Here is a 26,648-nt window from a genome sequence, read left to right as displayed (position 1 = left end):
CCCCGCATCCCCCTTCTGTTCTGCAATGTGATTTGTCCTTTTCATATTTGTTCATTTTTTTTAAATTGTATCCTTTGGTATATATGGTTGTGACTACTTTCTTCCACTATTTGATCTGAGGAAGTGGGTCTGGCCCACGAAAGCTCATCATCTAATAAACCATCTTGTTAGTCTTTAAAGTGCTACATTGTCCTGCATTTTGCTTCATACTAGATTTAGCAATTGTTCTTAAGGCATATTAATGTTAAAACACACTGAGAAAGGAACACAGATGCATGAATCTCTCACAATAGTATTACTGTTTCACACAACTCTTTACCTATCCAACTACTTAAACTTCCAGTTTAATGTGACATTCTACCCAGTTACACCTGAACAAGCAGCTGCAATTTAGACATTTTGTTGCAAGTCATGACTGGATTTAACTTCAAGTCAGCAGAGAAAGGTATAGTATCTTTCAAAAGACTTGAGGAGAGTGCCCATTCTACCACTATCAATAACACTGCTGAATACATCCGAGAATCTAAGTTAATTAGAAAAAATGCAATTTACTCTCAATTTTCCCTAAGATCGTATTTGAGAACTTGGCATGTTTTCTTAACCCCTTTTAAGTGAAGTGACTGATCTAGTGAATAGAAGATGCTGTTTTCAGAAGAACCTAAACCTCAGTAGCAAGAAACACTGTTGGCAAGAACTACATAATGGCTGAAGATCCATCACAAGTTATTTTATTTATACTAACTGGAAGTTAATGTTCAGGAGTTGGTAGCCTTTCTACATTTCCTAATGCTGTCATTTGTTTCAAAGGGTAGGCCTGACAAAAATAGCTGACTGGAAACATGGCTGTTTGCTGCCAACACTTTTCAGATCTAAATAGGAAGGTGCCACTTAACATGGAATACATTATATTCACAATGCTTAATGTAAGTGTCTCACCAATGGATAACCACCACAAAGCAATAATTCCAAATACAACCTTATACACTAACTCTATGCAAGACATTCAGATTCAGTAACAATGATACAGGTAGGGCTTTCCCAAGCAAGTAGGCCTGGGGCCTTCCTTCCAAGTTACTGGGAGCTCTTCTTACACTATCTTATTTGCAGTTCTAGGTTTAAAATCCCAGCTCCACCATTGTCTTGCTGTGTGACCTTGGATAAATCATTTAATACCACAGAGAGGACAATATTACCCCACTTGTAAAGCAGGGGTGAAACTTACCCTCCTTTGTACAATGCAGAGATTTACAGAGGACTACAAATGTCTCAAGGGGTGGGTATTTTTCTATGCCACATTAATCCATGAACAAGCTCTGCAGCGTAGCTACTACGTGTAGGCATTTTAGGTTTTTGTTTGATAGAACACACCAGCTATGTAAAGCACAGAACAAAGGTTGCCACTTTGTATCTAGCCTAACACAACCAAGTTTTCTTCCCTCCTGTTTGTGTCCCTCCTCTAACTCTTCCCCCCCCCCTTAAAATATTTGCTTTCAGAAGGATCCCTATTGTCCACAGCCCCAGCAACGTTTACTCTTTTCCACAGCGTCACTCCTTTCTGTGCGGCCAGAGGAATGTTCTTCTCACACCGATGGTGCCAAACACACTGGGGCTTTCAGAGCACAGGAACCGCTCCATGAAACGGCTTGTTTTTGTAGCCCAGACGGCTCGATGTTTCTCAACCCCCAGCACCACCCGAGAGAGCAGGCAGCCCCCCCCCCCCCCTTACTTCGGCCTGCATGCACGATGATCCTTGCAGGGAGGCTGCGGGAGGCCTGGGCTACCCCCCCCCCCATTCCAACCCTGTCCGCAGTTAATTACACCCCCAGGCCGCCACCCCCACCCCCATTCGCACCCTGTCCCCAGTGAATTACACCCCCAGACCACCACCCCCCATTCCAACCCTGTCCGCATTGAATTACACCCCCAGGCCGCCACCCCCACCCCCATTCGCACCCTGTCCCCAGTGAATTACACCCCCAGGCCGCCACCCCCCATTCCAACCCTGCCCGCAGTGAATTACACCCCCAGGCCGCCACCCCCCCCCCCATTCCAACCCTGCCCCCAGTGAATTACACCCCCAGGCCGCCACCCCCCATTCCAACCCTGCCCGCAGTGAATTACACCCCCAGGCCGCTACCCCCCCCATTCCAACCCTGCCCCCAGTGAATTACACCCCCAGGCCGCTACCCCCCCCCCATTCCAACCCTGCCCCCAGTGAATTACACCCCCAGGCCGCCACCCCCCATTCCAACCCTGCCCCCAGTGAATTACACCCCCAGGCCGCCACCCCCCATTCCAACCCTGCCCGCAGTGAATTACACCCCCAGGCCGCCACCCCACCCCATTCCAACCCTGCCCGCAGTGAATTACACCCCCAGGCCGCCACCCCCCCCATTCCAACCCTGCCCCCAGTGAATTACACCCCCAGGCCGCTACCCCCCCCATTCCAACCCTGCCCCCAGTGAATTACACCCCCAGGCCGCCACCCCCCCCATTCGCACCCTGCCCCCAGTGAATTACACCCCCAGGCCGCCACCCCCCCCATTCGCACCCTGTCCCCAGTGAATTACACCCCCAGATACCCCCGTCCCGAGTGCATTATTGCCCCATGTGCCCCCCCACTCTCACCCTGTGCCCATGAATTACAGCCCCGCTCCCAGCCCCCCCCGCAGTGAACCACACCCCCAGCCCCCCCCGGCCCGCCCCCACCATTCCCACACGCTGAATTACCGCCCCGGGCCACCCCCAGCCCTGCACGCAGCGCGGTGCCGGAGACCCCCCCCCCCACGAGGGGCGCCCCCCCCGCGCCCTGCCCCCAAGCGGGCCCGGCCGGGGGGGGGGTCCCAGCTTCCTTCCCCTCCCCCCGGCCCGCCGAGCGGCGCCGAGCCCGCGCGTGCCCGTGACGCCGGGGCAGGAGCCCCCCCCGCGGGGCGCGAGGAGGGGGCGCGGCAGGGCCCCCCCGTTACCTGCGGACGGAGCGGGACTGGAGCAGGAGGCTTCGCGACAGGCCGGCCGGGCAATGGCAAAACCTCACGCAACGGCGTGCTCACCCGCCGGCTGCATATATCCGGCGCGCAGCCTAACCCCGCCGCACCGCGCCAGCCAATCACCGAGCGCCGCACTTCGCAGCTCGGACGCCGTTTGGCCAGGGCCGCCAAAGCAGGGCGGTGCTTCGTGAGTGGCATCGAACGCACCCTATCGGCACTGCCGTGAGGCAGGACGCCGTTAGGTGAGCGACGTAAGAACCAGCCAACAGGCGTTGAAATGGCAGCCCCTAGGGCGGGATAAAGCTCGACTGACTCCCCCGGTGACCAATAAGGCGACGCAACTTTCGCTATGAGGTGAAAGTTGGACGAGGCGGAGGTAAGGTGCCCGCGTAGGGTGGTTACGCCGTAGAGCGGCGCCCTGGAGATCAGGCTAGGTAAACCCCGTTTTAGACAGGGCCGGCACTCGTTTCGGGTCTGGGCGCCGCAGCCAATTAGGAAGCCCGGCTGGCCCTGACTGACAGGCCGCACGCGACAGGCTCTTAAAGGGAAAGGCGGCACCGAGGCAGAGTCAGCCCGCCCCCGGCCGGCAGCCGGGCCCCGCCCCACGGGGGGAAGGGCCGCCCGCGCCTCCCCCCACCTGCTGCACCAGGCCACGTGCTGCTCCCCCCAGCTGCTCTGGCCCCGCCCCCTGGGTCACCGTGACCCCCCCCCCGCCTGCCTACCACCGCACGGCTCCAGAACCCCCCTCCCCGCCTCCCTACCGCCGCACGGCTCCAGAACCCCCTCCCCCCCGCCTCCCTACCACCGCACGGCTCCAGAACCCCCTCCCCCCCGCCTCCCTACCACCGCACGGCTCCAGAACCCCCTCCCCCCCGCCTCCCTACCGCCGCACGGCTCCAGAACCCCCCCCGCCTCCCTACCACCGCACGGCTCCAGAACCCCCTCCCCCCCGCCTCCCTACCGCCGCACGGCTCCAGAACCCCCCCCGCCTCCCTACCACCGCACGGCTCCAGAACCCCCTCCCCCCCGCCTCCCTACCACCGCACGGCTCCAGAACCCCCCCCGCCTCCCTACCACCGCACGGCTCCAGAACCCCCTCCCCCCCGCCTCCCTACCACCGCACGGCTCCAGAACCCCCCCCGCCTCCCTACCACCGCACGGCTCCAGAACCCCCCCCGCCTCCCTACCACCGCACGGCTCCAGAACCCCCTCCCCCCCGCCTCCCTACCACCGTACGGCTCCAGAACCCCCCCCGCCTCCCTACCACCGCACGGCTCCAGAACCCCCTCCCCCGCCTCCCTACCACCGCACGGCTCCAGAACCCCCCCCCCGCCTCCCTACCACCGCACGGCTCCAGAACCCCCTCCCCCCCGCCTCCCTACCACCGCACGGCTCCAGAACCCCCTCCCCCCGCCTCCCTACCACCGCACGGCTCCAGAACCCCCTCCCCCCGCCTCCCTACCACCGCACGGCTCCAGAACCCCCCCCCGCCTCCCTACCACCGCACGGCTCCAGAACCCCCCCCCCGCCTCCCTACCACCGCACGGCTCCAGAACCCCCTCCCCCGCCTCCCTACCACCGCACGGCTCCAGAACCCCCCCCGCCTCCCTACCACCGCACGGCTCCAGAACCCCCTCCCCCGCCTCCCTACCACCGCACGGCTCCAGAACCCCCCCCCCCGCCTCCCTACCACAGCACGGCTCCAGAACCCCCCCCTCCCCCGCCTCCCTACCACCGCACGGCTCCAGAACCCCCCCCCCCGCCTCCCTACCACCGCACGGCTCCAGAACCCCCCCGCCTCCCTACCACACACGGCTCCAGAACCCCCCCCCCGCCTCCCTACCACCGCACGGCTCCAGAACCCCCCCCCGTCTGCCTACCACCGCACGGCTCCAGAACCCCCCCCGCCTCCCTACCACCGCACGGCTCCAGAACCCCCCCCCCCGCCTCCCTACCACCGCACGGCTCCAGAACCCCCCCCGCTTCCCTACCACCGCACGGCTCCAGAACCCCCCCCCGCCTCCCTACCACCGCACAGCCCCGCCATCGCCAACCCCCCCACCAGGCTCCCTACCACCGTACAGCCCCGCCATCGCCAACCCCCCCACCAGGCTCCCTACCACCGTACAGCTCCAGAATGCCCCCCTCCCGGCCTCCCTACCACCATATGGCTGCCAACCCCGAACCCACCACTGCCGACCCTCCCCCCCGCCTCCCTACCACCATCCGGCCGCCTCCCCCAAACCCGCCACCACTGACCCCCCCGGCCTCCCTACCACTGTACGGCCGCCACTGCCAAACCCACCGCCGCCGACCCCTTTTCCCCAGCCTGCCTACCACCGTACGGCCACCACCGTACAGCCCCACCACAGACAGCCTCCTCACCACCATATGGCCCCGCCTCCACCAAACCTGCCACCATCCCCTAAACCCACCACAGCTGGTCCTAGCCTCCATACGGCCCTGCTACAGCCAGCTTCCCTCAGCCTCTGTACCACTGTACATCCCCACCATCCACTGAATCCACCACAGCCAGCCTCCCCCAGCCTCTGTAACACTGTACGGCCCCGCCACCTGCTGACCACACAGTTGGCCTCCCTCAGTCTCCGCACCACTGTACAGCTCCACCACCCTCCAAAGCTGCTACAGCCGGCCTCCCTGGGGCCCAGCCTCAATACCACCGTATGGCCCAGTCACCCACTGAACCTGCCACAGCTGGTCTCCCTAGGGCCTACCCTCTCCCAGCCTCCCTACCACTGTATGACCCTGACACCTGCCAAACCCACCACAGCCAGCCTTACCCAGCCTCCATACCACTGTTTGGCCCTTCCACCCACCAGACCATTCATAGCTGGCCTCTATACCACTGTATGGCCCCATCACCCACTGAACCCGCCAGAGCTAGCCTACCCGGGGCCCAGTCACCTGCCAAACCCAGCCTCCACAAGGCCCAGCCTCACCCCGCCTCCATATTACTGTACTGCCCCGTCACCCACTGAACCTGCCACAGCCAGTCTCTGTGGGGCCCAGCCTGACTCAGCACGACCCAATCACCCGCTGAATCCACGGTGTCCAGCCTTGGGACCTCTGCACAGCCGGCCTTCCATCAGTCACGTGCTGATCCCACCACTTGCAGCCTCCAGTTCTCTGCACAGCCTGCCTTCCACAGAGCCAAGGCCTCACCCAGCCTCTCTACCACAGTACGGCCTGGTCAGCTACTTCTGGCCCAGGGTGTCCATCTTCAATGCTGGGTCAAGGCCTCACCCAGCCTCCAAACCACAAGCTGGCTGGTCACCCATTCTGACACAGCCCATCCAGGCCATGGCTTTCCCAACCTTCAAAACCCAGCCCAGTCCAGCCACCCCTTCCTCCCTGGCACATCCGGACTCTGTAGCGCCATATGGCCCAGACAGGTATTGTCACCTGTCTTCACCTGGGCATTTGTGCGGCTCAGATCATCCTGGTCACTCTGTGCTTTCTCCCACCATCCCAGTCTTCCTGGAAGATTCCTCCACATTGTGCAAAGCACTAAACTGTCTCCATTCCCATTATTTCCTTGGGACTGCCACACTGGGTGGTGCAATATCAAAGTTCAGTAGCACCAAGAATGAACCTTCGGGGCGGACACTGCATCCTCTAAAAGGTTCTCTTTCCACCCAGGGCTCCCTGCGCATACAGCCCTACCAGCTTGATCGTCACAGATCCCGTAACCTCCTGGGAAAATGCTCAACCTTCTCTTAAGAGGTTTCAGCATAGGAATATGATCAAATCCATTCCCACTGGACACAAAACTCCATCCTGAGGCTTCCCAGCCAACATCCCAAGTAACAAGTCCACTTGGAAATCAGATCACCCACTACACTCAGACTGGTGAGCCCGCAGGAGCATCTAGATGAGAAAACAAATAACACAGTTCACCTGTCTGTGCAGCAGCAATTTCTTTTTCCTCTTTTGCAATTTCTTACTGAAACAGAGAAATCAAGCCAACTGAAACTTGCTCTGAAAGCTTTGATAAGGCAGAGGTTCAGGTTTTTGCATTGCCTCATCAGTGCTCTACCCTAAAAATACCACTCTCCAAGTGGAAAGAGATGCCCCGTTACTGATCCATCCCATAAAATCCATGTCACATTGCATGTCGTCACCTGAAAGGATAAAAGAGCCCCAGAAGGCACAGCAACTTTCGTACCACAGCCTTGCTTCCACAAAGTAAAAGCAGTCAGGGCTTGAAGTCAGTTTCCTAAGGCACATGTTTGGTTTTGCTGTGGAGGTGGTGGACACTTGCTTGGACCAAACTGTCTGCCAAAGGGCCAAAATTTCCCTTCACCTACATCCTGTGCAGCGCTAAATCAGTGATGTTGCTTGGGAGGGGGAGCAAGGGTAACACCTGACCCTATAGCCAGGACTTAATGCCTCTTGTTCCCCTAGCAGGCAGCCACTGTATGAATCTCCTTCCCTAGTTTCTTGCAGGGAGATTTACAGTCACTAGGCTGGCATTATGCCATCCTCAGCATTAATATTCCCCCCCCGCTTTTTTTTTTTTTTTTTTTTACTATTTATATCCTGAGCCACATTGCAAGCTGCCAGCTCATAGATCAGTAGCAAGGCCTTTGCAGAGTTTAGTACAAGCCAAGGGGCAGCCGTGTAAAATAACCCTGCCCCACAGCTGGGAGGACAAACAGCAGAGAGGCCCACAGCAGCACGGTCTCTCAGATAACCCCCACGCTTGCGGAAAGGGTCACATCAGCACCTACTTTTACAGCACTGAAACAAGATGCCATTTCTACGTGCAGCGAAATGGCATCGGCTCTGACCCCGGTGCTACCGTGCCTCAAGGCGGGTATCATCTTCCACCCGGCCTCCCCAGAGGTGGGCCCATGCCCAGCTAACTTAGCGAGAGGGAACATCAGGACGGGCAACTGGAACCTGCTGCTCAGCATGATGCAAAGTACAACTGCGTTAAGAAGCCATTTCACTTGCTCTGGCCAAGGCCTGCATGGGACACTCGCTATTTCAGGGTATTTATCCAACTGAAACTTGGTGCGCTTCACAGGGAGACAGGCATGCAGTGGTGAGCTGCTGTCCATAACTCCCTCCCGCTACCCTTGATTGCTGTCTTGTCCCACCCAAGGCACCTCATTCCTGACCTGCCGCAGGCCAGTTACTCCAGTCCTCAACTGCCCGAGCAAGCCAGTTCATCTATTCTGACCTGCTGCGCCCCCTTCCTATTCCAGTTCTGGGCTGCTCAGACAGTTCTACTGATGCCTCTCAATCCTGATACATCCCCCTACTTCTACACAAGTCCTGGGGTGGCTACACAACAGCCTATGCCCGTGGGTCCCATGCGCAGCGCCTCCTCCCCAGCACACCCTACTCTCAGATTTACAAAGTAGATTGTTTCCACTCCACTGCTTCAAAAGATTAGTTCACTACCGTGTACTGGCATGGAGTGAGGGGTGGGGAGCAGGACAGGCATCACCACCTCGCTACCAGAATTTGGAAGACACTTGCAGTTCCACACAGGCTCGAAGGTAGACAAACCTCCGGGAAGTCACTTTCACCTGACCGATTCTAGAGCCAAAAAAACCAGACCACGTTAGGCTCACGGGCTATGTCTACACTGGTGGCTTCTTGAGCAAGAACATCTTGCACAAGGGTTCTTGTGCAAGAAGTCTTGCACAAGAAAACGTCCACACTGCCATGTGCGAGCTGTGCTTTTGCGCAAGAGCGCCCATGGCAGTGTGGACGCTCTCTTGCGCACGAAAGCTCCGATGGCCATTTTAGCCATAGGGCTTTCTTGCGCAAGAAATCCCTGCCGAGTGTCCACACTGCCCTCTTGCGCAAGAGCTCCTGCGCAAGAGGGCTTACACTCTTTTTTATCAGGTGTATCACTTGTGCAAGAAGCCCTCTCTTACTATGCCGTACTGTAAATTTCCTTGCTCAAGAGCGGGCGGGCAGTATGGACGCTCTACAGATTCTTGCGCAAGAACAGCTGTACTTGTGCCAGAAGCTGCGGGTGTAGACATAACCCCGTAGTGCTTTACCCCACACTGGTCAGGATTCTCCTGCTTACAATTTATAATCTGAAGGGGGATTTCCTGATGCAACCAAGGGAAATCGGCTCCCTCCAGCCTAGTAGCCTTCTAATCTTCATTGTTATCTCCCCTTCATTGGGACCTCACAGCCACCAGCAGACTTTTCATTCCAGAGCTAACTACTACCCCTTAATCTCCAACATGCGCATCCTTTTGTGCCCTGGATGGTGGATTTCAACAGCTGTTAAGTATCCAGCCATTGATTCAGAACTTTCCCAATTGTTTCACCAACTCTTTAACACCTCCCCTCCCCCCCACAACCCCCTTTTAAATCTCTTTTCTGCAGACTACAGCAGGTACTTCTGTTGCTCCCTCACACACATTCTTCAGCTGGGAGAAAGTCTCCTTTCCACACACCCAACCAGATTCTCAGAATCTGCACAGCTGACATCAGCTTTCACCCATTTCCTAATTAGGAGTGAAGAAAATCTGTCACGATTGAAAAGAAGATTTCTTCCTTCATCCTAACTTGTGCATTCCCTGATTTACTGTCCTATTGCAGCTCTGTAGAAAAGGGAAAGTGAATGAGTGGGGTTCCCTTTGGATTTCACCTACACTCAAGAAATTTACCAGCCTTAAGTCATTTGGTTGCCCCCCAACACACTAATGAAACATTGGATTCCCCCTGGGAAAGTGCTCCAAATATAGTTCAGATTAAACTAGCTTTCAGGAGGTCTGAATGCAGGGCAGCTTCCTCTAAACCAGTGTAATCCCAGCATGACCTGAGGGCTCAGAAACTCCAGTCCTTCCACTGTTACCTTTTCTCTCCCAGTAGCAAGTAACTTTTGCTCTCAGTCCTCCCCATTCAGTTCATCTCCACTAGGGCTTCTGGCAACTGCCCTCTGGTGGCATTTCAAAATATCCCAGAACCCACTGCTTCTGGAACAGGAACTTGCAAATGACAATGGTGCTTAGGGGAGCTCCAGCTGTAGCCTCAAGAAGCAGCGGTTCTCAACCAGGGAGCTCCTGGGGGGCTGTAAGCAGGTTTCAGGGGTGGGGTCCACCCAGCAGGGCTAGTGTTAGATTTTCTGGGGCCCAGGACAGAGGGCCGAAGCCATACTGCATGGGGTGGATGCCTCGGCCCCGCCACCTGGACTGAAGCCAAAGCCTGAGCAATGTAGCCTCAAAGGGGCCCATCCAATTGCCCTCTGCCCCAGCCCAGAGCCGCCCTTACCCTCTGCCACAGCACGGAGCCGCCCTTACCCTCTGCCCCAGCACGGAGCCCCATCCCGCCCCCAAACTCCTTCCCAGGGCCCGCATGCCTCACCTACACCCCACTAGGGATGTAAAATGTCGATTAACAGGCTAATCGAATAGTCGATGCAATCTGCATCGATTAGTCGATCAGAGGGGGAGGTGCCCTTACCGACTAAAGTGTCCCAACAGCCCCAGGCCTACACTTCAAAGGCGAAAGCGCTGCAGGGAGCGTGGAGCCGGCAGGTGACTCAAGCAGTCCCCGCTCGCCGCGGAGTTTCACAGTGGCAGCACCGCATGGATCCCGGGGCCAGTCCCCAAGAAGCACCCCCCCCCTTCCTGTCTCTTTCTGATAGAGGCAGTAAGGGGGAGGGGGAAACGACTAGTCGGTCACATCCCTGCACCCCACCCGTCTGCCCCCGCCCCCAACACCCTGAGCCCGCACCCCCACCGCTCTGCCCCAGCCCCCGGACCCCCCACCTGCCCCCACCGCTCTGCCCCAGCCCCCAGGCCCCCTCCTGCCCCAGCCCCCGGACCCCCTCCTGCCCCTCACACCTCTGCCCCAGCCCCCGGGCCCCCTCCTGCCCCAGCCCCCGGACCCCTTCCTGCCCCCCACCTCTCTGCCCCAGCCCCCGGACCCCCACCTGCCCCCACCGCTCTGCCCCAGCCCCCGGACCCCCTCCTGCCCCCCACCACTCTGCCCGGGCCCCCTCCTGCTCCAGCCCCCGGACCCCCTCCTGCCCCCCACCTCTCTGCCCCAGCCCCCGGACCCCCTCCTGCCCCCCACCGCTCTGCCCCAGCCCCCGGACCCCCTCCTGCCCCCCACCACTCTGCCCCAGCCCCCGGGCCCCCTCCTGCCCCCGCCCCCCAGCCCGGAGCCAACCCCCCCCAGATCCGCTCTGGGGGGGGGCTGCGTGGGAGGCGCGGGGCTCCCCGCTGCGTGCGCTGGGGCCGGCCCGGGGCCCCCAGCGAACCCGACCCGGCTCCGTGCGCAGCGAGCCGAGCCCCAGGGCGCCCTCCCGCGGCTCGCCGGCCGGGCAGGAGGCGGCGGGCGGGGCACGTCCGGGGGGCGGCGCCGGCCTCTTGGTGCGCGGAGCCGGGAGAGGAGCCGCGCAGACGAGCCGCCCGCTGCCATGCCGGTGGGTGGCGCCGCCCGGCCGTGCCCCGCGGGCGCTGTCTGGGCCGGCGCATCCCTTGCGCTCGGGTTCCCACGGGCTGAGCCGAAACCCGCCCGGGGTGGCCCCGATCCAGAGTCCAGCCGCCGAGCCAGGCCTCCGGCCAGGCCGGGTCCAGCCCCGCTCCGAGCGCAAAGCGGGGAAGGCTGGAGCCCGGGGCGCAGGGGGAGCTGCTGGGCGTGTGCCGGGAGGGCCCGGCGAACTCGTTCCTAGCAGCCACAGCGAGAACAGGCTGCTCCTTGGGGGAGGGGGCCTTGGGAGACAGTCCCCAGCGCAGCTTAATGGCACCTGGTTTCCTTTACCTGGGGGCCATCCGGCTTGGGGGAAGCCAGCCAGCTGCCAAACTAGCCCCTGGTTCTCCTCCAAATCCCCCCCTCCCCTTAAAAATGCTCGTTTGTTGTAGCGCCTACGAAATGCTTGGAGCCTGCTGGTGTATTGGCACCGCAGCTTCTCAGGCTGGCCAGGGATTGCTTCTGCTGGCCTGAGGGTCTGTATCCTGGGTGGTCTCTTTAGATGGGAAGTTCCTTGGGGTAGGTTGGTTCACGGTGCCCCTTATTTGTATATACCTCTTGCGGCTAGCTGGGTGCTGCATATGTTTGCCTCCAGGGGTGGGGTTCCCATCCACTAATTTTACGGAAGGATAGGTTTTTCATTTGGAGGTATCCTTTCCAAACCAGACAGCCACCCACAGCTTGGTGAAGTTTTAAAATGGCAACGGAAACGAAAATTGTTGTCTTTCTGGATGAAAATCTTCCCTTGGAGCCTGGGGAACTCAAACAGAGGGACAGAAAAGTGATAGAAATGTAGCCGTGTTAGTCTGGGGTAGTTGAAGCAAAATGCAGGACAATGTAGCACTTTAAAGACTAACAAGATGGTTTATTAGATGATGAGCTTTCGTGGGCCAGACCCACTTCCTCAGACAGAAAGTGACTAAGGGTTTGTCTGTACTTAAAACGCTCTAGCAGTGCAGCCATAGCGTAGACACTACTGTGCAGCCAGGAGCAAATCTACTGTCAGGGTAACTAATCCACCTTGTCCAGAGGTGTGGATTTTTCACACCCCAGAGTGATGTAACAGGGTTGATGTAATTTTCTAGAGCCAACCAGGCCCTAGTGTTGACAAAGCAGTGAAATGAAACCAATTGGTTTTATCATCTGAATAGCATCTAGACCACGTTAGAATGAACAAGAAAATTAGGGTTGTTTTGGTTGTACTAATTGCATGTGTTCATTAACAATACAGGGAAATAGATATTTTATGTTACTGGGAGAGTCTCTCTTAGTAGCAGCTAGAGTCCAAATTGTTTTTAACTCCATCTATGCCAGTCGGGTCCCTTTAATCATGTTTTTAAAAGTCTAGCAGTATTATGAAGAAGGATCCAGTTACACTAGGTGAGTAAGAAAAAGACAGTCCCCTCCTCAGAGAGCTAATGATCTAAGACAACACAGCAGGCGGATGCAGGTGGATTGTGGAGCCCGAGGAAACAATCAGCTAATGTTGTAACTAGATATGCCGGAGTTTGCAGAAAACTTGGTTTTATGCCAAGGGTAGGCTTGCAGGGTTTGAATTGTGACCAGAGCCAGGTAGCACAGGGGAGAGACCACCTGGCCCATGTATTGGGGTCATTGGTGACAAAGCAAGAAGGGCTCTGTGGTTGTCTCCAATCTGTTCTCTCCTCCTCATTGCAGAAACACGAGTTCTCTGTGGACATGACCTGTGAAGGGTGCTCCAACGCGGTCACACGCGTGCTTAACAAGCTGGGAGGTAGGTGACACCGCTCTGAGTCTGGGGTCGAGTGACAAGCGGATGACCACGACACGGGCTCCGTGCCCACGACTGCCCCCTTTTTACAGAGCAGTGGAAAGGCTGCTCCTTTTGTTTTACTTGCCACGCCGGAAGCCAGGTGTAGGACTGCAGGGGGATCGGCAGTTGGCTCTCCTGTAGATGGGGGTTTCCATACGAGCCTTAAGGTACCATCGGCTGCTGTGGCAATATAATGGAAACTTTAGTCCATGTCCGCTTGCGCTTGCCCCTGCCTTAAGCTAAAGATTGCGCATGGCAGCCCTTGTGTCAGAAGAACCATTCTGGCTCAAACGCTGACTGCTCGTGGTGCTGTAATAATTGTATCTGGGACGGTCACAGGCCCGTCGCGATGCCCCGTAAATGTGGACAGTGGCTGCTGTTCGCAAAGGCTCCTTTGCTTCCCCGCGTCTCTGTGGCTGCCACTGTTGCTTGCCAAGCGCTGGGTGTGGAGTCAACTAGCATCCCTGGAGTCGCTGTGTCGTGGCAAAATCAGCTGTGGTGGGGGCCGTTTTTTGGAGGCTCCATCGTGCCGGATGATGCCGTCCATGAAGAGGGGGCTGCTCTGTTGGCAGGTGACACAGCCAGCCTAAGCCCCTGCCAAGGCACAGTGTGGGGGGGGTGGCTGGATAGTGTGGCCTGGAAGAAATGGGAGATTTCTACAGAGCCATAATGTCACCCCACGTATTACAGGTTGGACCTCCCTGGTCCGGCACTCTTGGGACCTGAGTGGTCCTGAAGGAGGGATTTTGCCGGACCGGGGAGGTCATTTCGGCCCCCCAGCCCGGCTCTGGGCCTTGCCTCCCGGCAGGCTTCCCACATGCGAGCATCCCTGTTGCCCTGCCACAGCAGCCCACGGTCCTGCCGCTGGGGCTCTCAGCTTTGCCACAGCAGACCACTGCCCTGCCGCTGGTGCGCTCAGCCCTGGCAGCACCAGTCCCGCCAGCCTGCAGTCCTGGTGCCGGGACGACTCCTGCCCCTTCCTTTTCCCATCCCCCACCCATGGAAGACTGCCCTGCCAGCCCTACCCAAGCCGCTCCTGGCCCCACCACAGCAGACCACTGTCCTGCCAGAGCCTGCTGGAATTCCGGCCGCCCTGCCACTGGCTCAGCCAGACTCCCGTAGCAGGGCTCCCAGCAGCTGTCCTCCTTGGAGCCAGCCTGGCTGGGTTCCTGACCCCCACAGGGATCCTGCCTCTGGCCTTCCACCAGGTCTCTCTGGTGCAGTAACAGCCAGGGTCCTGCCAGACCAGGGAGTCCTGGTTGAAAGAGGTTCAACCTATATAAATGACTTCCCTGAAGAACTGGGTCCTCTCTTCGAGCCTTCACCTGTTCCTCTCGCTGCCAGACCCGCCACCTGCTCTTGTTCCTAGCGCTCGGTTTGCTTTTCACCATGTGGCGCTATTTCAGGGCTGATTCTGGGCACCTCTTGCTGCTACCCTACCAACACCTCTCAGGGCTGGCACCTCTGGCCCAGCGCTGATCGGCCTGCCAGGTGATCTTCCGGAGAGAAACTCGCCTGAGCAAAGCAGCTGCACCAGGCAGCAAGGAGAAGGGGCCTCAGGCAGGGTCACAGAGTGGCATGAACGCTGTGCCCGTGGGAGGCAGCGAGGACAGAGCCCCCGCCGCGGGTTCTGCAGCTCCTCCCTGGGCCTCTTCGGCTGAGGTGCAGTGACATTTAAAACACAGGCCCATTCCGCTATAAAATGCACTCTGCTCTGCCCCTTCAATCTGTGGAACTCCTTGCCAGAGGAGGCTGTGAAGGCTGGGACTATAACAGAGTTTAAAGAGAAGCTAGATAATTTCATGGAGGTTAGGTCCGTAAAAGGCTATTAGCCAGGGGATAAAATGGTGTCCCTGGCCTCTGTTTGTCAGAGGCTGGAGAGGGATGGCAGGAGACAAATCGCTTGATCATTGTCTTCGGTCCACCCTCTCTGGGGCACCTGGTGCTGGCCACTGTCGGCAGACAGGCTACTGGGCTGGATGGACCTTTGGTCTGACCCAGTACGGCCGTTCTTATGTTCTGGCCGTTTCCGAGCCCCTTTGGAGACTCCTGGGCACTCTCAGGCCTGGTGTCGGAGCATTTGCCTCCCTCCAGATATCCCTACGCCTGTCTCGAGGGGCTCACCCCAGATATCCCTCCGCCTGTTCTGACGGTCGCACCCCAGATATCCCTACACCTAAATGTTCCTGGCAAAGAGAAGCAGCAGCAGGGACTTTGGCTGACCCTGCAGATTCCCCTGCCAGCTAGCTCTGCGTTGCTCAACCACGCTGCAGAGCAGGAGTTGGGGGCTGGCGAGTTGTCTGTTCCAAACTTAGTCCTGCCCTCCCCCTGCAGGTGAGCTGGGGGGTCAAGCCATTCCTTGAAAGCCACCCACCCTGCCCCTGTCGGAGCCCCTGCTGCAGCTAGTTAGTCAGTAGCTGATTATTGATCTGCAGCAGCAAGATGTCTGACTGGGATCTGTGACCTTTGCTGGGGGGCGGGGAACGGGCTCAGAGCGATCTTGTGACTACAGGAAATTCTGTCACCAGACGGCAGCAGTTCCTATCTCCTTCCGCTGCAAGGCCTCCTCCGAATCCCACTGACATCACTGGGAGCCTTTCCACTGGCTCCGCTGGACTTTGGACCAGGCCCTGGGAGCAGAAGGTGCAGAGGGCCTAGTGCATGTAGAATACTTCTCCCTGTGCGCTGCTGCTATGGGAGGTGTAGGGGTATTTGGGGTGAGACCATAGGGATATCTGGAGTGAGACCTCAGAATAGGTGTAGGGATATATTGAGGAGACACAGAAGGATAGGTGTAGGGATGTCTGCGGTGAGACCATCAGGATAGGCGTAGGGGTATCTAGGGTGAGACTGATGGGATAGGCGTAGGGATATATTGGTGTGAGACTGTGGGGTAGGCGTAGGGATATCTGGGGTGAGATCGCAGAATAGGCGTAGGGGTATCTGTGGTGAGACTGCAGGATAGGTGTAGGGATATATTGAGGTGAAACAGAAGGATAGGTGTAGGGATATCTGGGGTGAGACCATCGGGATAGGCATAGGGATATCTAGGGTGAGAGTGTGGGGTAGGCGTAGGGATATATTGGTGTGAGACTGTGGGGTAGGCATAGGAATATCTGGGGTGAGACCTCAGAATAGGCGTAGGGGTATCTGTGGTGAGACTGCAGGATAGGTGTAGGGATATATTGAGGTGAGACAGAAGGATAGATGTAGGGATATATTGGTGTGAGGCTGTGAGGTAGGCGTAGGGATATCTGGTGTGAGACTGTGGGGCAGGTGTAGGGATATATTGGAGTGAGACCGTTGGGGTATCTATGGTGAGAGCATCGGGATAGGCGTAGGGATATCTGGCATGAGACCCTTGGGAAGGATATTACCAGCTTCAGAACAGCGGCCCTACCACGCTCAGCGAGCCAGTCACTGCAATGGCTACGGAGAAACAGGCTACCCATCCCAGCCACTGATCAAGGCGTCTGCACTTTCCAGTCTCTGTGCTTTTAGCACCTTTTCCAAACAATAAAGCCCAGGCCGGTGCGTGTTATAAAGGAGCGGGGTTGGTCTGGCGTGGCGAAGTTGTCAGGCTGAATAGGGGGTCTCGGCTCATTAGAGGAATGACTCTCGAGGGAAAGCCCACCTTTGTTCAGCTTGGCTTCGAGGGGGCCAGCCTGGGCATTAGCTGAAAAGCTAAGACCCCCAGGGAAATGCCCGGCACGCCAATTGGCAAGCTGGGACCGAACTTTTATTTATTAGAGACGTTAAAAATGAAATCCAATACTGAAGCTGCTGTATTTACCAAGAAAGCCGGGCCGGGGTTCCCAGCTGGCCAGATGGCTGCTCCCTAGCAACATGGCAGGGGGAACAATAACTGGCAGAGCAAAGAAACCCCAGCGCACTCCGAATGAATGCAAATGCACCCAGAGCCGGTGGCTCGCGCCAGTTCTGGTTTCACACGGATGCCTCCGCCTCCCTCGCTCTGCTGCATCTGGCAAAGAGCAGGGATAAAACATTTACCAGCCGGCTGGCAGTGATCAATCCAACTCTGCTGAGTAGCCTCTCGCTGGAGTCACTGGCTGCGGCTTTGGAGGCTTGGGACAGTGCTGCTCTTTGGAGGGAAGGGAGGCCGCGGGTGAGCTGGGGAGATGATCGCTCACACTGGTATCTTTGCCTGGTGGTGGTAATGCGCTGCTACACCAGCAGGAGGCGCACAAAGCATGTGCTCTCAGAATAGCCTTTGACCACCCTCTCTGCCACGTGCTCCATGTATCCGGGGGAGGGGGGCAGTTTGTGCGAGTTACCTGTGTGCCCTGGGCCTGTGTTTTAAGACCTCACCAGACAAAGAGGAAATTTGCTCTGGGGGCCATTGGAACCTAAATTCCTGTCTCTCCGCTCAATCCGGAGTCCCTGCACCCTTCACTGGCTTTTCAGCACTCTCCTTGCCCGTCACACTTTTAAGAAGGGCCTCTTTAAATCAAAGGGATGAGGCCGTCTGGGCTGAGAAGCTCTTGACCTAGTGTTCGACCCTGGAGAACATGACACGAGGTCCCCGGGCTCTGTCCCCTCAGCTGTGGAAGAGGGATAATAAGAGCGGCTGGGGTCGTGTGGAAGGAGCCCCACAAAGCAGCACTCTGAGGAAAGGTGCTAAAGAAATGCAGTCGAAGGCGGCAGGACTCTCCTGATGTTGCTGTGAGGTCCAAAGGGCGAGTGAGCTGCATGAGGAGGCAGACTCGGGTGGTGGTGGGTGCTCCAGTTGGAGGCTGCCTGGTTCCTCTCTCACGGGAGGGGTATCCTTTCCCCTCCCCCAGGTGTTCAGTTTGAAATCGACCTGCCCAACAAGAAGGTGTGCATCGACTCGGAGCACAGCGTCGACACCTTGCTGGAGACACTGAAGAAAACCGGGAAGAGCGCCTCCTACCTGGGGGAGAAATAACCCCAGAGCCAACAGGCTTGTGGGTCAGGCTTTCTCCGCACCGCCGAGGAGGTTAGTTAGCTGCCAAGGGCTCTCCTTATTCACCCGCTCTGCCCAGGGTCCCACGTGAAGGGATGGCGGGGGAGGGCAGCGTCCACAGAGCAGTGGCAGCTGGGTTGGGGCATCTTCCAGTGTGAGGAGCTGCGCAGGGATGCCAGGGAGGTGGAGCGACCCTGCGAGTGCCGAGTTGGGGACGCGAGGAAGGTTTAGACTGTGCTGTATTGGGGCATGGGCGCTAAACCCACCATCACATCCTGCTCCCTTGCCCTCCTTGTCATGGGGCAGCTGCACTAAGAATTCTCCAGAGCCAAAGGCTGCAGTCGCTTGCCCCATCTAGGACATGGTCTGTACTCTAGCTGAGGAGGAGGCATTGCCGGACGCCTGCCTCTGGCAGAGCCGATGTGCCTACCGCAGTGTGTTTGTGAGGTCGAGGTCAGGAATGTCACAGGGCTGTTGCTGCTTCTTGGGGGAACCTGGCACAGATTTTGCATTTGGAAACATGTCTGCTTCCCTCCACCATGTTCATAGAATCCTAGAACACTAGAACTGGAAGGGACCTTGATAGGGCATCAAATCCAGTCACCTGCCATCACGGCAGGACCAGGCACCGTCTAGAAAGACCATCCCTGATAGATATCTCTCCAACCCGCTCTTACATATCTCCTGCGATGGAGATTCCACAACCTCCGTAGGCAATTTATTCCAGTGTTTAACCACCCTGACAGCTAGGATGTTTTTCCTAATGACCAACCTAAACCTCCCTTGCTGCAATTTAAGTCCATTGCTTCTCATCCTAACCTCAGAGGCCAAGGAGAATAATTTTTCTCCCTCCTCCTTGTAACATCCTTTTAGGTACTTGAAATCTGTTGTCATGTCCCCTCTGTCTTCCCTTTTCTAAACTAAATGAAGAACCACAGGCTAGCACCAGTCCCATGAATCTACGCTCTGCAGGAAAGTACCACTGATGAAAACAGCCCCTGAACCGTGCAAAACAACCTGGCCAACAAGTGTCCCAGAGTCTCTGGGGTGCCAACAGGGAGCAGAACGCAGACCCAGAGAGAGGATGGCTCAAGGGATTGCTCATTAATTAATGAGGCTACAACTTCAAATCAGTTTTTTAATCTAATTGAGAGCTTGAATATGTGAGAGTGCAGATAGGGATTGGATGGACACTGTGAAGGAAAATTGTGGGTGTCAGTCCGGTTCCTAGTGGGCAAATATCCAAGAAGCCATCACTGCCTCTCAAATGCTCTCCAAGGCTTTTAACGGAGAGAAAACCAACTGAACTAGCAGATATAAGGTCTGTTTAGTTCAAGCAGTGCAGCTCCCTAAAGTAGACACATTTAAACCAGTTTGTGTCTGTGAATCCTGAATTAAGAGAAAACAGTTGAAATGAGGATGAAGCAGGTTTAAATGTGTCTACGTTAGGGATTTGCATCATCTGAACTAGATGGGTTTAATTCAAGTGATTTAAATCAGTGCAACTTTGCTAATATAAACAAGGCCTGGATTCTTCTAAAATGTTTGAAGAAAGATCCTAGTTTTAGAAAATGACAGAAGTGTAAAAAAAATGAAATCTCAGATTCAATTTTTAAACCTAAAACACTGAAGAACTATTCCACAAGCAGGATAGAGTGTAAAACCAATGACTCCTGAGTTTACTGTTCCATAGGTGAGTCTCACTGCATGATCTTGGGCAAGTTGCTGAGTCTCCGTGACTCAGTTTCCCTTTCATGCTACTATTTAGTAGCTTCTCTCTACTTGAGCTCTGATTCATAATTTGAAAAATTAGCCAATATTTATGACTCTGCCTGCCATTCTCCATTTTCTAACATGCTAAAAATGTAAACTAAGAAGAATCTGAAAATGTATATAACTGTATCATGCCTTCCTAGGTTATCTATTGAAAAGGCTCTATGTAGTTGTAAATCAACATGTATTAGTGGTTATATCACCCAATGACAATGCACCTGACGTACAAATGGAGAAGTTGATTAAAACTGATTATTTAAATTGAGGCTTTCCAGTTGGTGATTTAAACTATGATTTAAATTGTCTTCGTTTAAATCAGTCCACCCTGGAGGATGCTTTGCTTAGGGTTAAATTTTCAGGATTGCCAAGCACTGACCCATCCTACTTAAGTCAGTGCCCTTCCCCTCTGAAAATCTGACCCTTATCTTTAGTGTAGCGCTCTGATAATTGAAGGCAGAGTGTAGAGAATAGTGTTGGATCATGCACCTTCTACTTGTTGCTGTTTTAATGGACGCTGTCGACTTGAACATCACTCTTAGAAAATCCTTTGTCTTCTCTTGTTACAAGTCTCAGGGAACCTTGTAGATAAGAGTAGCTAGCGATTTAGAGGACAGTAAATCTTTTCCTCTACTTTCAGGCAGTTCACTTTACATCTGACACAATGCTGCTTGTACAGCCAGTCACTCCTTGAAGATATTACACACAGGAACAAGGCAGAAGTCTTTAAAATGGAAATACTAGTTGTGAAACCATATGCACTGACATGGGGGAGGGGAGAGAGAGTTTCTTTTCTGTTCCTATTTTGACATTGACTAGATCAGTGTTTCTCAACCTTTTTTTTTATATAAAGTACCCCTTTAAAAAAATTATAAGTACCCCCGGAGTTTTCAGATACACAATTTTTTTTTCTACCATTGCAACACATTTGTTTAAACAACTTAATCGTAGCCGGGCGGGGGATGACATTTTTGGGTGTAAACAGTACAAAAATAATAAAGCACTGTAAAAACTTAAAACAAAAATTCAGTTTTCTTCGATTTTCACTTGTGTTGACGTACCACCCAGACTTGTCTCAAGTACCCCAAAGGGTACTCCTACCCCTGGTTGAGAAACACTGGACTAGATGTGAGGTTGCTAGCTTTCTTTTAAGGTCTAACCAGCAGAGGGCAGCCCTGTATAACTCTTTTCCCTTTCCGCTGTCTGTGTTGGCAGGAGCGCTAACATGGCTTCACTGAGAAGATGGCCTGTATACACATCTGCTGATATCCTTTGTCATTTGACCCCATTTACTCTGCTAGATGTTGGAAAGGAGGCGGCTGGAAGGAGGAAGGGAGGCGGCTGGAAGGAGGAAGGACCCTTGGTGTAAAGGACCATGATCTACTTGAACCATAGTTTGTAAAACTCCCTGAATGTACAGTTCGGATGTGTGAGCTTGCAGTAAATGAAGAATCTGCTTCCGTTTTCAAATATGTGTTCTGGTGCCTAGTGTTTTCTTCCTCTGTGAGAGGTGACTGACGTGCAAGTGGGACTCTTCGGCTATGTCTACACAGCAGCGTTATTTCAGGATAACTGTTGTTGTTCTGAAATAGCATAGTCCGCGTCTACACTACAAACAGTTATTTCGACATAATGTTAAAATAATGGCGAGCTGGAGGGCTTCTTCCGCCGGCTCTGTAACCCTCATTGTCTGAGGATTAAGGGAAGTCGGAGGGCGAGTGCTCTTCCTCAGACTTCCTGCTGCGTAGACAGCGCCAAAAGCCAAAATAAGCTATTTTGACTTCAGCTACACAATTAACGTAGCTCAAGTTGCATCGCTTATCTCGGCGTTAGCCCTGCTCTGTCGACGTGCCCTCGAAATAAGCACATCGCTTGTTACGAACTCGTTCTCCAGGGAGCTTGCCTTGTGAGCTGGCTACAGAGTCGACTTGCGCTATCGTCTCTGGAGAGCTGCGTTCGAATGCTGACTAGGTAATCAGTCACGGGGCTCGGCGGAAGTTTGTGTGCCTAATGGAATACTCCGACATTGCAGGAGAAGCCTCCATGCGCGGGAAAAGAACAGGGTTTGCCGAGTGGACCTTTGGGCAGAGAACTCAGTCCTTTGCCTGGAATAGTCTCGTTTCCCCCTTTCCCAAGCAAACAGTTATTTTACGGTGGAGCTGGAATCTTTAGGCACAGCTGTGCTCAGTGCTGAGCATAGAGATACAACCTGTGCTCAAGTCATAGCGTCAGTCAGTGGCTGAAACAGAACCTACGTCTCCTGACGGCTAGTCCAGCGTCCCGTTTACTAGCCCACGCTGCTGCTTGACTCACATCAGCGTCCTCTGCTGAGATTTCCTTGGTGTTTCCAGTTCCAGCACCACCTGTTGGATCCCTCTCCATATCTGCTACCTGGTGACTGCATTTAGCATCACTTGTGCACCTCCTACCAGGCACAATGGCGGAGTTCTTGACATCAGCCCCCATTAGAAAGTTTAGTTACCGTGTGACTAGGATCGCTCACAGATGGTATGTCAATGGCATGATCAGATGACTCCTGCACAGTGTCCCCTGTCAACTGGGTGCTTGGGTAGCCACACAAAAGAGATCAGTAGAGTGCCTACAACTAGTTTTTTTTGGTTTAAACTGGTGGTGTACCTGCCTTGGTGCACACAAATTTATTCCGCACATGGATAGAAAAGATTAGAAGGAACATTGCTCCTGCACTTAGGCACTGGTGGGGCTGTCTCCCTTGGGGCCAGGGGTAGCCTAGGTCATTTAGAGCTGTCCCCTGCATTTCCCCGTTTCTGCATGAGTTAAAGCCACGTTTGCCTTCCTAACTTCCGCCTCCTGCTCAGCTACCGCGGAGGGTATGTCTGTCTACACAGCAAAACAAACCCAGACGACAGCAAGTCTCAGCCTATACAGCAGACTTGGGCTCATGCACCAGGGTTGAAAACAGCCATGTAGCTGTTCCCACGCCGACAGGCACCTGGGCTCTGAATCCCAGTGACAGGGGAAGGTCTCAAGCCAGGCCCGCGCCTGGCTATCTACACTGCTGTTTCTAGTCCTGAGAACTTGGCTCTGAGACTTGTTTTTCTGCTGTAGAGATGTACCCTGAGCCACCAGCCTTCCTGTTCCACGCAGAAGGTTATCTTGGCTACACCTCCTGTATTTTTATTTACTAACCAATTCCCCTCTTCTCTCTCTCTCCCCCCCTCAAATGCAATCGCTGCTGGTATTTACAGACTCTTTACTGAGAGCTAACCCGGGGGGTGCAAGGGAGCCATGTTAACGGAGCGGGTAAAACCTCGCCATCTGGAATTTCCTGTCTGTTATGTGCCCAGTTTCTTCACCTCACTGTTGGGTTCACACCAGTTAGGGTTAATTGTTGGCTAGACATGCCTCGCTTTGGATTTCCTTCCTGCCGAGGTAGGGCAGACACGGGCAGGCACTCGTGCGTGGGCTTTTTTTTTTTTTTTTGGCGGGGGCGGGGAGGTCTGGCGTTCGCTTGGCAAGGAGGCGAGGGGAGTGGCGTGGCCCAGAGACACAGCCACCAGCTCTGTCTCGGTGAAGTGGAAACGGCGGTCTTTAAGGAGCTTGCCCTCTCTGCCAAACCTGCAGGCACTGCGGCCTGGCTGCTCCCAGAGAGGAAAATCACAGACCGTCTCAGCAGAAATCGGAGAATTTTCCCTGCCCCCGAGCTCGCTTGAGGCCATCACTGTCCAATGCTGCTACGCCACGATGGCTGGTCGCTCCGCACAGCACCCACGTCCCCTGTGTACCTACAGGGAGCTGGGCAGCCCCCGGGGCGTGCTCCTTGGCTCACCCATTTGCAGACTCTCAGAAGTTGGGTGCATTCTGGTTCATTGGAAATGAAGTGGGACCCTGCCACCGAGTAAAGCAAGTTCAGCGAAGCAAGGGAGGGGATGAGCGGTGAGTGACCACGGACCAGCCCAAGTATCCACCTGCCTTACAAAGCCCTCTGGAGCAATACTCCCTCTCATGTTTTTTCATCCATGTGCAGAATAAATTTTATGTGCACCAACTCATGTGTGGATGTGCACCACCAGGAGAAACACATGTTGTGGGTGCTGTGCTAATCAGCTGGGCTGCATTTCTCTCCTTACAGGGGGCACTGCTCTGGGGCACCCTACGTACAAAGGGCTCTCACGACCCTGTTTTCTGCAGCACTTCACAACCCCACCGCCACATTTAGGCCTGCCTGTCATTTGCGGAAGACACAGGCAAGCAGAAGCCGGTTTGTCCCTGCATCCCTGCAAGCCCTGTCTGGGGCGGGAGATAAGGCCTGGGCTGGGATCAGGCAGCTTTATGGGGTGATGCGGGGAACAACTTGATTCTCCTGGACTGGGCGAACATTTTGCTATTGCTGCAGGAGAGCGGCTAGTGCTCTACTGGGCCAGCGTCCACAGGGAGAGGCAAGTGCCCACTGCACTCATCCTTGGTGCACGGATGCAGCTAGCCGATGTGCTGGGGCAGATGCCCATTCCCCAGCCTGTCCGCCATGGGGTTTGGGAAATGCCTCTGAGTGTGTCTAGCAGCAGGCGGGCGTTGTTCTAGGAGGCGGCTCTGTCCCTCCCCCCCCCCCCCGCCACGGTCTCCTAATGAGAACTCAACCCTGTCATTACAGCCCCTCTGATTTCCCTGCTGTGCTCAGCAGCACGGGCGAGGGGGATTCCAGCAGCAGCCTGTGCATCTAGGGCAGATGCCAGTAGCGGTAGCTTGCTGCAGCGACAAACCCACCGAGGCCAAGGGGAGGGATGGCATTTGCCAGCATCAGGCTTGTGGGCTTTCACTGTTACGCTTGGCTGGCCCCGGAGGTTGACGTGGTCTTGTGGCTGGATGGGTGCAGCATGAGCAACAACAGTGCACCCCTCTGCCCCGCTGGAGGGCCCAAGGGGGGGCCCATGCCCACTGCGCTCCTGCTGTCTGGTCACCATCACTCATTTCCCAGAACCCGCAGGGTGCCGGGGTCTTTCCCTGGCCCCGCATGTAGCCTGAGCCAATGGCCTGTGTGAAGAGAGGGTTTAATCTGCTCCTTGCCTAGCTGGGGTGCGGGGTTGCTCACCCCTGCCAGTCCCGTAGCTGGTGCAGGAACGTAGCCGCCCACAGTTCCATTGCTTGCCACCTCCTGTCCCCAGAGCAGTAGGGAGCAGAACACGGAGGGCTGTTCCATACCCCGTTCTGCTCCGGGAGGGGGCAGCTTCCAGGCACAATTTCCCTGCTGTTTGTTCATGGTGCAACCTGGCGGCATTCCGAGCACGTTCACGTAAACCCCCAGAGAATTCCGCAGGGCTCATGCGCCGGGAGGGCCGAACGCCTGGAGCAAACCCGATCCCCAGCAGAGCTGTGGCCTTGCAGGACAGTGGCCCGGCTCCCCGGCCTTATCAAAGGAACAGAGCATTGCAGCCAGCGCTCGCAGCAAGCACAAGGGCACCCGCTCTGATAAAATAATAAGCGCTTGTGGGAACCTACTTTTCTTGCTGTCTCCATTACCAGCAGGCCACTGTATTTTATAAACCACGACACTTGGGATTCCCGGTGCAACACACTACCCCTCGTGGCCCAAAAGCATAGGCCAAAGATACACACGGATAATCCTGGCGTTAGTGGGTGGAGAACCTTTTACCCGTCAGTCGTCAAACAAAAATGTCTTTGTTTGCTGGAAAGGTGTACACTTTGCTGAGACTGGAAACCTGTCTTGTACAGGTTGCACTTCTCTAATCCAGAACACTCTGGTCCAGAAACATCCGCCATCCAGTATGATTTTAGTGAGCTGGATGTTCACTTTTCATGGTTGTGGCCAAGTTTCCCGCGGTCCCATAAAGTTTGTTTACAGCCACAAGTCCTGGCTCTCAGTGTTCTGTGCTGTTATTTAGCCCTAATTTACTCCTCGATGTCCTCTAAGAGCCCAGTGAGCAGTGGAAGTGCTGGCAATGCTGCTAGACACTATGGATTTCTGTGGACCAGAACATTCTCTCGTTCGGAATCGGTCAGGTTCCGAGGGTGCCGGATGAGAGAGGTTCAAGCTGTATTGGCAAAACGCAGCCTCACTGGCTATTCTGCAGCTGTTTAAGAATGACTGGGTTTTCCAATCTTTGCAATTAACAAAGGACATTGTGGGTCTTATGTAGGGCAAAGGAGCCGTGAGATCACGTGGAACAGCCAGGAAGTGAGCGAATTCCCAACCTAACACTGTCCACAGTGTAGAAAGCAAAGGAAGGGTGGCACATAAACAAACGATCCTTCTGCTAGGTCTGGAAGTGAAAAAATTGGGCAAACTATAAGCTCTTCATCATGCATTTGAAAGGGGAGCGCTGGTTGGGCTTATGGGACTCTCAGGCTTTCTTCCTTTCGTACCAATCCAGCTGGCACAGGGTGTGAAGTGCACTGAGCATGAGCCTTTTACAATGGGGGATTCATTCGACCAAGACAGGGCTTTTCTGCCGTTGGCCCATTCGAGTTCCCATTTAAATTGACGCTGTAAAAATCCACGCTCAGTGCAACACACAGGCCGGCTCTCCCGTTCCAGTTTGTCCTCATGGCTCCACCCCCCGCGCTGGGATGGAGCCAGCCAGAGCTAGAAAAGCACCCTGACATGCAGGCTAACCCCCACCTCTCCCCACTTGGCTTCAGCATTGCCATGTACAGCCGTACTCTGGCCAGCTGCCCTTGGAAACAG

General features: G+C 55.5%; 2 protein-coding genes across 4 annotated transcripts in view; one reads left to right on the top strand and one right to left on the bottom strand.

The window, feature by feature from the left end:
* G3BP1 (G3BP stress granule assembly factor 1) overlaps positions 1-3,111 on the bottom strand; it is a 44,963-nt gene extending 41,852 nt beyond the window's left edge. The window contains exon 1 of one of the 2 annotated variants that reach the window (XM_075900587.1): positions 2,967-3,111. The gene's annotated coding sequence lies outside the window, so the exon portion shown is untranslated. The remainder of the gene's footprint in view (positions 1-2,966) is intronic. The other variant, XM_075900588.1, reaches the window with a different exon arrangement.
* An 8,158-nt stretch (positions 3,112-11,269) lies between these two features.
* Positions 11,270-21,436, top strand: ATOX1 (antioxidant 1 copper chaperone). Of its 2 annotated transcripts, none has more exons than XM_075900585.1 (4): positions 11,270-11,412; positions 13,137-13,212; positions 18,054-18,229; positions 21,268-21,436. In XM_075900585.1, the coding sequence occupies exons 1-3, from the start codon at positions 11,407-11,409 to the stop codon at positions 18,176-18,178; spliced, it is 207 nt and encodes a 68-aa protein (XP_075756700.1). In that variant the 5' UTR covers positions 11,270-11,406; the 3' UTR covers positions 18,179-18,229; positions 21,268-21,436. The 2 variants fall into 2 exon arrangements, with proteins under 2 accessions (XP_075756700.1, XP_075756699.1); XM_075900584.1 differs by having other exon boundaries at positions 11,276-11,412; positions 21,182-21,436.
* Positions 21,437-26,648: the final 5,212 nt, after the last annotated feature.

Source organism: Pelodiscus sinensis, chromosome 17 (assembly GCF_049634645.1).
Source record: "Pelodiscus sinensis isolate JC-2024 chromosome 17, ASM4963464v1, whole genome shotgun sequence".
Taxonomy (NCBI): Eukaryota; Metazoa; Chordata; order Testudines; family Trionychidae; genus Pelodiscus; species Pelodiscus sinensis.
The sequence above is the reverse complement of the archived record's forward strand: the minus strand, read 5'-3'. Positions and strand labels throughout refer to the sequence as shown.

Coding starts and splice junctions, on each gene's coding strand:
- ATOX1 (XM_075900585.1), top strand. Junction 13,213..18,053: donor CGTGCTTAACAAGCTGGGAG/GTAGGTGACACC, acceptor CCCCTCCCCCAG/GTGTTCAGTTTGAAATCGAC.